General features: G+C 34.0%; 1 protein-coding gene across 1 annotated transcript in view; it reads left to right on the top strand.

The window, feature by feature from the left end:
• Positions 1-10967, top strand: part of LOC138333572 (chitin synthase chs-2-like) — a 33082-nt gene extending 22115 nt beyond the window's left edge. The window contains exons 22-30 of the mRNA XM_069282032.1: positions 279-1216; positions 1662-1874; positions 2555-2631; positions 3109-3214; positions 3551-3707; positions 4124-4267; positions 4648-4783; positions 5087-5287; positions 5642-10967. Of these exons, the coding sequence (XP_069138133.1) occupies positions 279-1216; positions 1662-1874; positions 2555-2631; positions 3109-3214; positions 3551-3707; positions 4124-4267; positions 4648-4783; positions 5087-5287; positions 5642-7545 (3876 nt within the window). The 3' untranslated portion in view covers positions 7546-10967. The remainder of the gene's footprint in view (positions 1-278; positions 1217-1661; positions 1875-2554; positions 2632-3108; positions 3215-3550; positions 3708-4123; positions 4268-4647; positions 4784-5086; positions 5288-5641) is intronic.
• The last annotated feature ends 2749 nt before the right edge of the window (positions 10968-13716 follow it).

Raw genomic sequence — 13716 nt, 5'->3', positions numbered from 1 at the left:
TGAGCGTGTCTTTAAACGAAATATTCTATTACAGAAGGATAAAAATGTTTAAGAAGTTCTCTCTCTTCTATGAACGCTTCCATATTCTTTTTTGCAATACAAGTTTACCAAGCTGGAAATCGTTTATACTTGCGGAAGCGCAGAGGTCGCTTCGCAATAACACTAACTTCCGCAAGCAGTGCTTTTGCGCTTCATTTAAAATATATGTACAAAATGTAGTTTACACACCAGTAAACAACAAACAATAAAGATAATTCCTTAAATATTCTTCATTGCAGGCCCTGTTGTTAAGTGCAGCTCAGGCGTGTGGAACTGGATTCCTTGTCTACAGAGTCCTACCAGAGTATGACATTTTATCTGGAATCACACTCATACTTGCTTCCGTCCAGTTGCCAACACTCTTAAACATTCACCGCCAGATTTTCAGACGGCGGAAAAGGAAATTAAAGTTCCTCAAAAGACTTTTTGTGGCATCCTTCTCTATCATAGCAAGTCTTTTACAATTCGGATTTAATCCAATAGTTTATGTGACAGATATATTTGTGCCAAATGATTCCACATCCAAAAGTGACATTTTTCTTACTATATCTATTTTTCTGGTGTCGTTAGGCTGGTGTGAAGCCTTCGCCGGGGAGGATGTAGACATGGGTATTATGAATATCCCTTTAAAAAAGTGGAAACAAGAAATATCTCAATGTCGCGATAAAACCAATTTTGTAACTTGTCCACTTAAAGTGGGAATATTTTTTCTCTGTGCCTATCAGTTAGTTCCTGACGTGCCATTTGCCCTTCCGCTGCCAATGACATATGTGTACACCAATACAACTGTACCAAACAGTAACGAGACCACAGTGACCCAGACAGCTGTGTATGAATCATTTTTCTCTACCTACACCCTGATGTTAATACAAGTGTTATCTGGGTACATGTGCAGCTACCTCTCCGGTATAGCCTGTAAAATCCACATGCAGCGGTTTTCATTCTGCCTCGCACTATTTCTCGTCCCGATTCTCTCAGTGAGTCTAACGATATGGCGGTGTATTGGAGGTGCGGAGTCATATCCGGTTTTGGAAGGAACTGTTGCGTGTCCAGAGAACCTATCGTTTGAGGGATTGAACAAGATCCTAGGTGTTGCTTTAGCATTGCTTGTGTCTATTTCGATGCTCACCTTGCATACATGGTTCCCTTCAACAGAACGTATGGCAAAGTTGGAAAGGTATGTGTCCATGTCTCGTCATTCCTGGCTGTATTTAATATGAGGTATTCAATAAAGTTATGGGTTTTTTTTCTATTTCATATAATATATACGTCAATAGGATACAACTGTCTGATTTAACTTTATAGGTTTAATAACATACAAAAGCAGATAACTCTTTTTCATGTAAAATAAGTATAACAGATTCAACCTATGATAATTATTTTATGAAATGAGTTATGGTTTGCTGATGAAGCGATGTTATATAGCATAAGATCCATATATCTTCAAATTTGTTTCCTATTTTTTGAAATTTCGATTGTATTTTTATCATCCGGAAAACACTTTGAAATGTACATTTTTTCACGTTCACAAATAAGCGTTTATACATGCAAGAAAATACAAAAATAAATACACTCAATAGAATGGTATACTACATAATAAGAATATGTGAATTTATCACTAGGTTATTTTGCCTTCCAATGTGGGATGGTGTTTTCACGGCTATCAATGTCTTGCTTCGCCGTAAGGATGACGTGATGGAACAGGAGAAAGGACGTAAACGGTCTGGTTCACGTGTAAAGGAAGACAAAAAGACAAGACCAATGGTTAATATATGCGCAACCATGTGGCACGAGACGAGACAGGAAATGCTACAGCTCCTTAAATCACTCTTCAGGTACGATATTTTATCTTTAAGTATTGTGTTAAGAAACTATATAACTATATAATGTTCATGTTTTATTTATTTCAGTTGTTTAGAGCTTTCAAATAGGTAAAATCCGTTTAACTCGAAATACAAGAGGACAGGTCAATAGTTCGAGTTTTAGAGTCATCAGTAGTTGTCTATCGATAGTCAGAAATACTGTTTTTCAGCATTTAAACTAACTATGAAAATGCTTTTCAGACATAATCTTAATAAAAGAGATGGTTTTTATATACAACACCGCACGTTGTAAAACGCACCAGTGCAAGACGTAAAACATTTTTACTTGTAAGATGCCGACAGAAACTGTGGAAGTTAATTGACCTGATAAGTAAAAATAAATCCGGAACGCATTGATTTTAAATGTTACGTATTTCAAACCGAAATAATCATATGATCAAGATAGGTTTGAAACAGTAACCTCATTATACTGAACACAGTTATAACAACCTCAAGTTTTAACTGCTACTGACGTTATTTTGCCCTTTTGACGTAAGAGTTATCCTTCTTGGTATACACATGTGCGACTAATACATATATGTCTATTAACTTGTATTATAATCAGTCTTAGAGTCAATAAAGTTAGACTTTTTCAAAAATGTCCAATATCTATAAGCACATATACATTCCTAATCTAATTGTTTTCATTTCAGGTTGGACAGATACTACTCACAGAATGTAAATGCAGAGAAGGGATTCGGCGTAGAAAGAGATTATTTTGATATGAGGAGTACGTATATAGTCATATATTGCATTTAGTCTGATTATGAGTTTCAATGAGACTACTTTACATACCATGTGATAATGTTGTTTCCTATTGATTGGTATTGGAATGACGCTGAAAGATGATTCATCGCATTCGCGTGATCAGATAGAGTCCCGCACAAACGTTATCGGAATTCACCTGGTACATGAATTAGTCCCATGCATTTCAATTAAGTTGTGTATGCTTTTACTAAAGTGTGATAATAAATAAATGATCTTTGTCTTTAAACTTTCAGTGTCAAAACAATTTTCAGTTTTCGAATTAGTATTATACAATCATTGAATTCTGACAAGGTCTATACATAATTTTATTAACATCACCCATGTGCACGTGGATATGTAAACCAGTTTCTGCATTACGTAAATTAGTTCATGTATATACGTATCAAGCTGATCTTTTTTTCCATTACGCTTCCGTCTACAAATATGATTTCTATTACAGTTCATGTGATATTCGACGATGCCTTTTACACGGATCCGAAAACAAAACAGCGCATGCCCAATGAGTACGTTCAGCAGCTAGTGGAATGTATTGATCAAGCTTCAATGTAAGATCAAATTTATTTATTGAAAAAATAATTATTGAAAATACCAAAGCCTAGATTTCAGTTTTCATATTATAAGACATGAAAGTCGTTCCCCTTTCACATGTTTGTTTTTGTACTTTTTAGATTTAAAACATTGTCGTGAATTAAGTTGTGTAATTATAGTCAAATACAATTTTATTCTAATGAATAAAAGATATTGTGCTCTCATATAATCTGATATGATATTGATACGATTTGCTTTATTTAGGCGACAATTTTTTTATGCCTAATACTTTAAACAATCCCATTTAAAATGAAAACCATGGAGAAATAAATGTAATCGTCGATCGATCGCAGGTCAGTCGCCAAAGGAAGGATTTTATGGAACAACCATCCTAAAAAGTTCACTACTCCATACGGCGCGAGACTAGAATGGACATTACCAGGGGGCGTGCCGATGTTTTTCCATTTGAAGGACAAATCGAAAGTTCGACATCGAAAGAGATGGTCACAGGTTTGCATTTATATGTGTTTCTGGGCGATATGAATATGATCAAACTTCATTGAAAATGTTGTTGTTGTTTTCTTATCAAAGTTGAAAATTTTTCAAATTCATATCTTCAACACGATAAACAATACAGTGACTTGTCATTCTGAGTGTAACGTATTTGTGTAGGTAAGTCTTATGCCAGATACAGACATACAAAACGTCGTTTGAAATAAATCTCACTGTGTTATTGCAGATTCTTTTTTTGCACTGTCTGAACATATTATCAAAAGATTTTTTATGTATTTAGTACAATAAGCGATGCTCATAAGAGTAGCTTGTCTAACTAAACGAGCATTTGATGTAACCTATGTGGGTATTATCAGGCCTGATAGAAACAAACACCAACGTCGTTTTGAAATAAATCTCACTGTCCATTTCAGATTCTCTACTTGTACTATTTGCTCGGATACGAATTGATGGGAGTTGGGAATGAAAATGACATCCTGAATAAGAAGAGATCACGTCATAGAGTGAAGACTTTCACTTCTCTTCTCAATAAGATCCCGTCAGACAAGATCAAACAGGTGTGTATTAAGGTGTCTATCACATAATCCACCTGATATCCAGTGATTTCTCCCATGCAGTATTTTTGTCACTAGTGTAATATGACATGTAGCGATTTTCAATGAACACACATTGTTGTTGACATATATTCGGTTGTGTGATATCAGATAGCTGATTTGTCCTAAAATGACAAAATTTAGCTGCGATTATTTGTGTGTTTCTATTACAATTCATATCTAAAAATTTTATCAAAATCCAACCTCATGAAGACTACTTGACGTAACTGACATACGAATATAATTGGCTTAAGTTATGTTGTTTTTTCTATACCTTTATCATGTACATTTTACATATAGCATATGTTGAAGGCTAACATCATGTTCATGTTAATATGTTCTAGGCCTACAACACATATATTTTAACTTTGGACGGAGACGTGGACTTCCGCCCTTCAGCGGTCAAACTGCTTATTGACCGGATGCAGAAGAATGACAAGGTAGCGGCTGTATGTGGACGCATTCATCCTATTGGCAGTGGTGAGTCTCTTTTATAGTATGGAATAGTATGTTTGATACTGTTCCACAAATAATATATCATAACTTCAGTTAATTTAGCATTAATTACTTATTTAAAGATTAACGTACCTTGAATAAAAATATTCTTTTATAGAGTTTTTTCCTGTTTGATAAGGGAACCTATTTGTTTCTTTTGTAGCAGCTGTAAGTATATAAAATACTTAACTGATATTCAGCTATAAACGTAAAATGTGAATTAGGTGGGGGTAACAAACTGAAGAGTTCCGTTTGTTTACGAGGTTCAATAAATATGTTTGGTCTTAGGTCCTATGGTATGGTACCAGCAGTTCGAGTACGCAGTCGGCCATTGGCTGCAGAAGGCTGCGGAACACGTGTTCGGATGTGTGTTGTGTTGTCCCGGATGTTTCAGTCTGTTTAGATTCGCCGCCCTTATAGACGACAATGTGGTCAAAATGTACACAACCCCTCCATCTGAGGCTCGACACTATATACAGTTTGAACAAGGTAGGTATTAGTAACTCTCTTATTGTCGTTCGGTTGTATAATACGAATTAAACAGTTCATGCTAAATCAAAGACATGTTGCATTTGATTTGAAAAAGGACAAAAAAAGCTAAATAAAAATAAACGTTTTGTGCAATGGTTTCAGAAGAAAAATCATAAACCATTAAAGGGGAGACAAGTATTTTCTTTCCAAAACAAAACACTATTAAAAATGTATTATCATATGTTATCACTTAAAAGAATATGGTTGAAATAACGCAAAGTGAACAATTCAGTCCATAACAATTAAAAACATTATTTGAATTTATACAATTAGTCTACTGTTGTTTCCAATCTACTATCATCGTTGCTACAGGTGAAGACAGGTGGTTATGCACCCTACTCCTACAGCAGGGTTGGAAGATTGACTACTGCGCTGGAGCAGATTCGTGGACATTCGCCCCAGAGTCTTTCAAAGAATTCTTCATCCAGCGACGGCGCTGGGCACCGTCTACGATGGCAAACATATTGGATCTCTTATCCTCCTGGCAATCCACCGTTAAAATGAATGACAACATCAGTACACTGTTTATCCTGTACCAGTTTGTTCTAATGTCCTCCAGTATACTGGGGCCTGGTACTGTCACACTAATGATCGCCGGATCGTACTCATCAGTGTTCAGTATTAACATGTATTACGCATTGTTACTATCCCTCACGCCGGTCGTCTTATTCATAGCGTTATGTCTGAAGGGTAAGAATGATACTCAGATCATGGTAGCTGGGTTGCTATCCTCCGTATATTCTGTCGTCATGGTGATAGTGACGGTTGGCATGGTACTAAATATGGCCACCGAGTCGCTACTGAGCCCCAATGTTATATTTCTAGTAGGTCTGGTCGTTATATTTGTCGTGGCTGCTATCTCTCACCCAAAGGAAATTATGTGTCTTGTACATGGAATGCTCTACTATCTCACGGTTCCGAGCACTTTCATTTTCCTGACTATATATTTCCTCTGTAATCTTAATATAGTATCATGGGGTACGCGAGAGGGTCCCAAACGAGTTGACCCGGAAGAGGAGGAGCGAAAGCGACAAGAGGAAGAAGAAAAACAGAAGAAAAAGAAGAAAGGTGGTAAAATATTAAACGCTCTTGGATTAGCGTCATTTTTTCACGAAGCTGCATCATTGATAAAACAGGCCTTAGGAGGTATTAAGGAAGAAGAATCTGCGTCACCGAAAACAGACCCGAAAGCCAATATCGAAGCAGCTGTTGTGAAGCAGTTGAAAGAACGCACAACGACTTTACCGATACCACAACCGAAGCCAGTTGAACCAGAGCCAGTGACAACCGAAGTCAGACAAGGAGCTTGGGGTGAGGCGGAGTTCCTTGGATCAGAGAAAGTCCAAGATATTATGAAATCCGAGGAGGAATTTTGGCGATACATTATTCAAAAGTACTTAGAACCAATAAATGAAGACAAGGACAAGCAAGCGCAGATTAAAGATGACCTGACTAGTCTCAGAAATAATGTAGTATTTGGTTACTTTTTAATGAATCTATTATTCATGATTGCAATTTTCCAGTTACAACTTAATGAGGACCAGCTGTCACAGTTCTTCATTCTAGGAGAATACGAGCCTTTATCACTAGCATTTCTCAGTGTATTTGCAATAGTTCTCCTTACACAGTTCATCGGGATGGTTCTGCATCGTTGGGGTACTTTCCTGCATCTTATGTCAAGCACACGAATAGGGCTATGCACGCGGAATTTCGAAGAGGAATATGCTGAAGTTGCTTTTAAGGAAGCTGGTCGGCTTCAAACAGGGGATCCCGAACCAGATTATATTGAGGATCTTGATAGTGACACAGAGGGTGGATCGTCGAGTAACAACACTTTAGTGCGATATAGTGGTGTCGAAGAGGATCCACCGGATTATCCAAATGACGACCAGTCTGTCATACTGCCTGCTACAACAGTACCTCGGGGATGGACCGGAAATATACCAGAACCTGATTACGGTGATATGGAGCCGGATTATCAATCTATAGAAACGCATGTACAAGGTCAAAGTGCCCACGGGCGTCGCTATCAAAACGCTTACGAACGAAATTTCTCAAAGAGGTTTGAGACGATGCGAAACAAATACCAGAAAAGATACCAGCGACGAATGAGTCAGGTCAATGGTCTGAATACTGGTAATATAAGCCAACGAGAGGCCTTATACAATCGGTCAATCGAAATGAGAATGAGACGCCGACAAAGCATATTCAGTTAAATTGTAAGCTCTATGCTTTGTCGATAACGTTAGAACAATAGAAGACAAGTTGTGTAGGGCTCCGCCAGTAAACCGATTCAAACTTTAAGCACTGAAGAGTCGGAAAAGGTTCTGGCTTAAATATTTTATACTACACGGAATAATGAAAACACTTACTGATATGTGTGATAAATATATTTATCACATAATCCGTTTGATATCCAGTGATTTGGTTGTGTAATATATTTGCATATGTCAGTGGTATGATATAACTGGATCACTTTTCATCGGATGAAAACTGTGACATAAGTATGCAATGACGTCAAGTCGGAATTCGATGACGTACGGACAAAATAGCGGTCTCCGCTGGACTTTTTCGATTCTTAGAAATGTAGATTGGTGTAGATATGTTATAGAAAATATATATTTAATTTGTGTTCATTTCATATGAAATTCTATGGAACTCGTCTCAAAGTTCAACACTTACACTCGTTTCATAAAATATCTCATGAAATGAACACTTATATTAAAGATGCTCCACCGCTTACAAATAGTATTTTTTTGTCAATAAAAACAGGAGCAGACGAATTAGTATTTTTCCTCGGTTACAAAAGTTACACTATTACCACCGTTGAAGGCTTTAACTTTTAATTTCACTTTATGATCAAATATCAAAAATAATTTATTGCTTCCCGAAAAAAAATCCGTGGGATTATGTCCTACATGGAAAGAAGTGCTGATTGCGCATGCACCAACCGCCAAAGAAATTATTTTACATTATGTTTTGTGTTAATAATACATATATATACATGATTGGACAACAATTATTGTGCAAGTGATGAGTATCTGTTACGCTCTGTCGGCGGTGGAGCATCTTTAAATCCTAGATGATATGTCTGTGATACTATTATAGGTTAAATATTGTAATTTTGAATACATGTTCCTTGTTAAGAGGGTAAACTTTTAAGTACGGTTACCTCAACTTTTCAAATGTTCAGATAAAAATATAGAATCATTTTTGTTAAGTTCAAGTTTGTCAATGGTTATTGATATACTGTGAACTTATTTATTTTTGGCGAAATCATACTATTGCATCAAATCCATTTTTAACATGTTAGACCAATAAGCGCAATTACATTATAGAACAAAGGGTTTGGATTAGGCTGAAAAAAGAGCAAGAAATAATATCACTTAAATGTTATAAATAAATATGGTTATAGTTTTACAGGGTTTTCAATTTTTATTTAAATATTTATACCAATTAAATATTTCTCCTTCATACCTGTTCATAGCTTTTGTACTAATACCCTAAAACGTGACCATTAACTAGTCAAATCAACATCAGTTTGTTTACTTGATGAAGAAAAATTAAATCCAGTCATTTTTTCACTTGTAGCAGTCACTTTGTCTTTTAAGATGAAAATGTGTATTTACTTATGTTATTTATGTGTCATACATACCATCGTGTTCATTTAATGATATAATAAGGCTTTAATATAAAATTTTATATCTCAATATATATATGCATATTTATACAAATGTTTTGGATTTACATCATGAATCACTAAATGAATTTCTACTAACCCCTCCGACCTGATTCCCGTTTTAGATAAAAAAAAGTATTTCATTAAAATGTCATTACAATGATGGCTCTAATAGAAATATTGTATCATGATATTTTTGGTATGTCTACATTTATGACAAACGATGCGACTAGACCGGAAATATTTCATAGTTATAAATGTATGTATGTTAAACAATTTGTAATTAATGATTTTGTTTCCAAATATGTTTCATGATTGGCACAATGACAATGAAACAGAGATTCTAGAATTAATCATGTATTTCTATAGAAACAACTTGTCATGTGGCAATGATAAATTTTTATATATCAGGGAGAGAGAACGGAAACATGTTGTATAATATGAAATGCCCAATAGGAATTGTTTTTATTGTAGAATGAATCTCAAATATAACAATATAACAATAACATAATAACTTTCACACGAACATTTCACATTAATTATACGGTAAATTTCTTTTTCTCCATTTAATTTTTATCATGGTTGGTGCGATATTTTTACTCTTTACATTGCATTGCTTGTATTCGTAATATTTCAAATTAAGTTTTATTTAAGTATGAAGGTGGTTGCTTATGCGACGAATAACATTATACATATGTATGTTGAAATCACTTGTCATCGCGTCTTGTTAAATAGTAAATGATTTGGGGATACATGTACTGGCGATATTTGCATAGAAAATGTTTAAAAATATTCATTTTTTTAATTTGATTTGTAATTTAAATTCAATTTATTGAATGATTTTTTATATTCTTTATAAATTTTCCCCTATAGGCATCAGTAAAATGTCTGCAATAAATTTTATAGAAGTATTATATGTTAAATCTACCGCTTCATGCGGAAGTCTACCGCTTTTGAAGGCAATGTACTGTTCACGGCTATGATGTCAACATCTTCCGCTTTCTATCGCATCTTCAGATTTCTATAAATTGGCTTTGGCTTAGAAAAACGATTTTTCAGTAATCGCTCACTAAGAAATTGTTAAAAGTAATTATTTTACCTGCATGCACACTTTGTTTTTGGAAGTTATTGCACACAAGAATTTACCGTTGTAAAACCAATGTGATTTAGGACATCAAGATTTGAAGAATGATGGCTTATTACATAATTGATGTATACAATTACGGAACCAGTTTAATCAGACATGCAGCACATGTAGATATCTCACTGAGTATACAGAAATTGATTCCACATTTCATTGTAATTGAAAAGAATTTATTTTAGGTTACTGTTTGATTATTTAAATAAATCATTTATGTTTTGTTGATATGTTTAAGACTTTTCAAATCGCACTCTGCATACCGATTAAGATGGTTTCTTTATTTAAAATCTGTAAGATATTCTGACGGAATTTACATCCTGTGTGGCGCTTATCATTCAAAGAATTGATGTCTGTTTTATTTTATTCTTCAACAACAATTAATGCCATGGCAATGTGTCAGCTTATTTGTCAAACTGCAAAAACATCCGTGCCATTTTCTAATCAATTTAACTGGTCATAAAGTATGATTGACATAACAATTATTTTTTATTTATATTGCATAATTCACATTATTTTTAAAAACCGAGAATATTTTTTTTAATCTTGGTAGATTTCTGCCTCAGATAGACTTACAGCATTTGGTATCATGCGAAAACAAGTTGTACTAGCTCTTTTTTAGGATTATGTAAAGCTAAAAGTAAGCTTATTATTTCTTTTTTCTTTATATTTGCGTTATATCAACATGTGTAGCATGCATGCACTTGATACCTGGATTTTTATTACTGGCAATGAATGTAAGAACTAACGTTAAGACTCTTAAGTATACGTTATTCTTTTCTTATGTATACATCATATACTTTATTGATAATGTTTAAATTAAGGAAATCATTTTGTTGAAATAAAAAAGTTAACAGAATCAAATATTTGTTGTTTTTCAAAGCAGGTGAGGTGTTTGAGCTAATGCTAAAAATATTTAGATAGTTCATTTTATGCGTTTGATAATACGTTTTGCAATGCTCTTCTTCCAGCGTCATATGCCTAATTCTGATTTATAATTATGTATTGAATGAATGATAAGACAAACGTTTAAATTGTCAAGCTATAGTTAAAATTACCTGCATTTTTAAAGTAAAAGCCTCTATTTATTATCAGTAACAATAAATACTGACGTATTGCTATTTCCATTAGATGTAGATATATTGTATGGAGAACAAATGATAAAACAGTCATTTACAGCAGAAAGAAACCCGCATAAAGAGGGAGCATTTGCTTACAAACAAAACGTTTATCCAGACAACAATCGACTGAAAATGAGAAGATAATCTTAAAAAAACCAATCCATGTTGAGGTAACTAGTTTTTAGATCCCATGTGATATCGAACTTCATGTCTAATATAGTGACTGCAATCTTTGTCAAAGCCTACAAACCTAACAGTGTTAGAATCGATGGGTATAAGAGGACAGCCGACCTGTCAAACCAATTTTCTAGTCAACACATAACGCGGATGCTTACGTTACAGCACAAGGATATATACCCCAACTGAAGTCAAACTACACTCACTTGACGACTTATCATTGCCGTGAACATTGTCAGTACGTATCTGCGGTATTTAGAAATATGTCGCAATTTATAAAACTATATTCTAAGAAGAACTCTTAAATTCAGCAGAATGGATAATGAAATTAGGTATTTCTGAAAATATGTCATAAGCTTCATCAACAATACTCACAATAAAGTAATATATCTTTACTAATATATTAAATGTAAATTATAAAAGAATATGAATTAAATAACGATTAGGTCGAAGGAGATTGAAAAAGGCAAGAAGAATCTTATGAAGTACATTATCAACAAAATCGGTGTCCAAGTAGATATTAAATTCGATTGACGTAACCAATTACATAAAATGTAGCATAACTACTAGCGATATTCAGAATGACCGAGGAAGATTTATTTTACATAAGGATATAGGGTAAGCCCGGTGAGACCTTTTGTAAGGTCCTTAGTGACCTTATTTCTAAAATCAGGGTATTGTTTTTCCAACATCGAAAATTATCTTAATCATTGCCACATTATGAATCATAAACTATAGTGGTTTAATTAAGTTGTATGGTATATGATGCAAAAGAATGTCACAATTAAATATCTTTGTTTTATTTGTTTAAACGAAAAGTTTCTTTTGGAGCGGTGAAAACAGTCTTACTGTAAATTTTAACCCAGCGGTTTAAAACACATGATGAATTATTGAAGACCGAATGGTCTATTTAAGAGTGCAATGGACAAGAGGTGTATGCCAGCGCTAATTACTGTCGGAGTTCGAAATGGCGCCCAGACTGACAAAATTTTACTTTTTGCGTCAAAAATATGTTCTAAGGTATTAACATACACTACCGTGGTTGTCACTTGAAACGCCACAGATAATTATTAAAATCAAAAAAGCAGGAAAACATGTGTCAGAAAAATGTTACATTGCATCTGGTAATGAAAAAAAAAGAATAATGACTTTGGTAGAAAACAAGAGTAATTTATCAAAAAAGATAAAAAATAGGAAAGACAGAAACAAACGATTTAAGGTGTTGTTCAAATTAACGGAAATGGCCTCGAACGTTAAGATTAAGAAAAAAAATATATTTATAGTAGTCTTTATTTGAAAGCAGCAATAAATTTAGTTGAACCCAATCTGCGAAAAACCACACAAACAAATAACAATTATAGAAAATATCCTGATAATAGACAAACATCAAACTTTTGATTTTATCCGAAGGCAGGAAATTTTCTATGTTGTTTAATCCTATTTTCCAATTTATTATTCATATGTAATAAATTAAATATCACTCGATAAAAATAAGTACATATATCCTTATATGGTTTTGAACAAAGCAAATGTAAAATGAATCAAAGTGGAACAGTTTGTATCTATCAGATGAATTGTAAAAGCATAATTATACTGTGAAATCATTTTATTTGGTGGGGTTTAATTTCCGTGGTTTTCTTTTATTGACCTTCATAACAAAAATACGCCCCTACCCTTTGATTTGTTTAAATGCCATTCACTTCATCAGTATAAAATAAAACCATGCATATTATGAAAACAAATCATTTTAATAATAAACCTTAAATTATAGTGACAACACGCGATCATATAAACATTGTGCACATGTTTCTCAAACTAAACGAAACTGTAAAATGTCTCCCACGCAAATTGATCCTACATTATACACTTTAAAAACATTGATTAATTTTTATTTAATGTACCTGTATGAGTAGGTTTGTCGATATTTTCATATAAACATGACATATTATTTGTTTATATATAATAACTGACGTCTTATCGTTGACGTGCGCTATTTTATTGGTTTTGTTTTCTTGCCAAACATGCCAAAAAAGCATTAACTGGCTGCAAAAAAACGCGAAGACATTAGGGAAGCCGAACATTATAAAAACAACTTGATCAATAAACACTTTAATGATGCACAACAATAAATGATACGCAAATCTGTGATTACCTTCGGCCTAACGTCGTATTAACAGAGAGGTCGCTCAAGGACACTCTCGTCGTATTGCAGCATGATCTGCACGTGCGTTTGAAGACTGCGCTTCATTAGTGTAAAGATATCTTCTGATAG

The sequence above is a fragment of the Argopecten irradians genome, chromosome 10 (assembly GCF_041381155.1).
Source record: "Argopecten irradians isolate NY chromosome 10, Ai_NY, whole genome shotgun sequence".
Taxonomy (NCBI): domain Eukaryota; kingdom Metazoa; phylum Mollusca; class Bivalvia; order Pectinida; family Pectinidae; genus Argopecten; species Argopecten irradians.
Note: the sequence above shows the minus strand (reverse complement) of the source record. Positions and strands in the feature narration are given on the sequence as shown.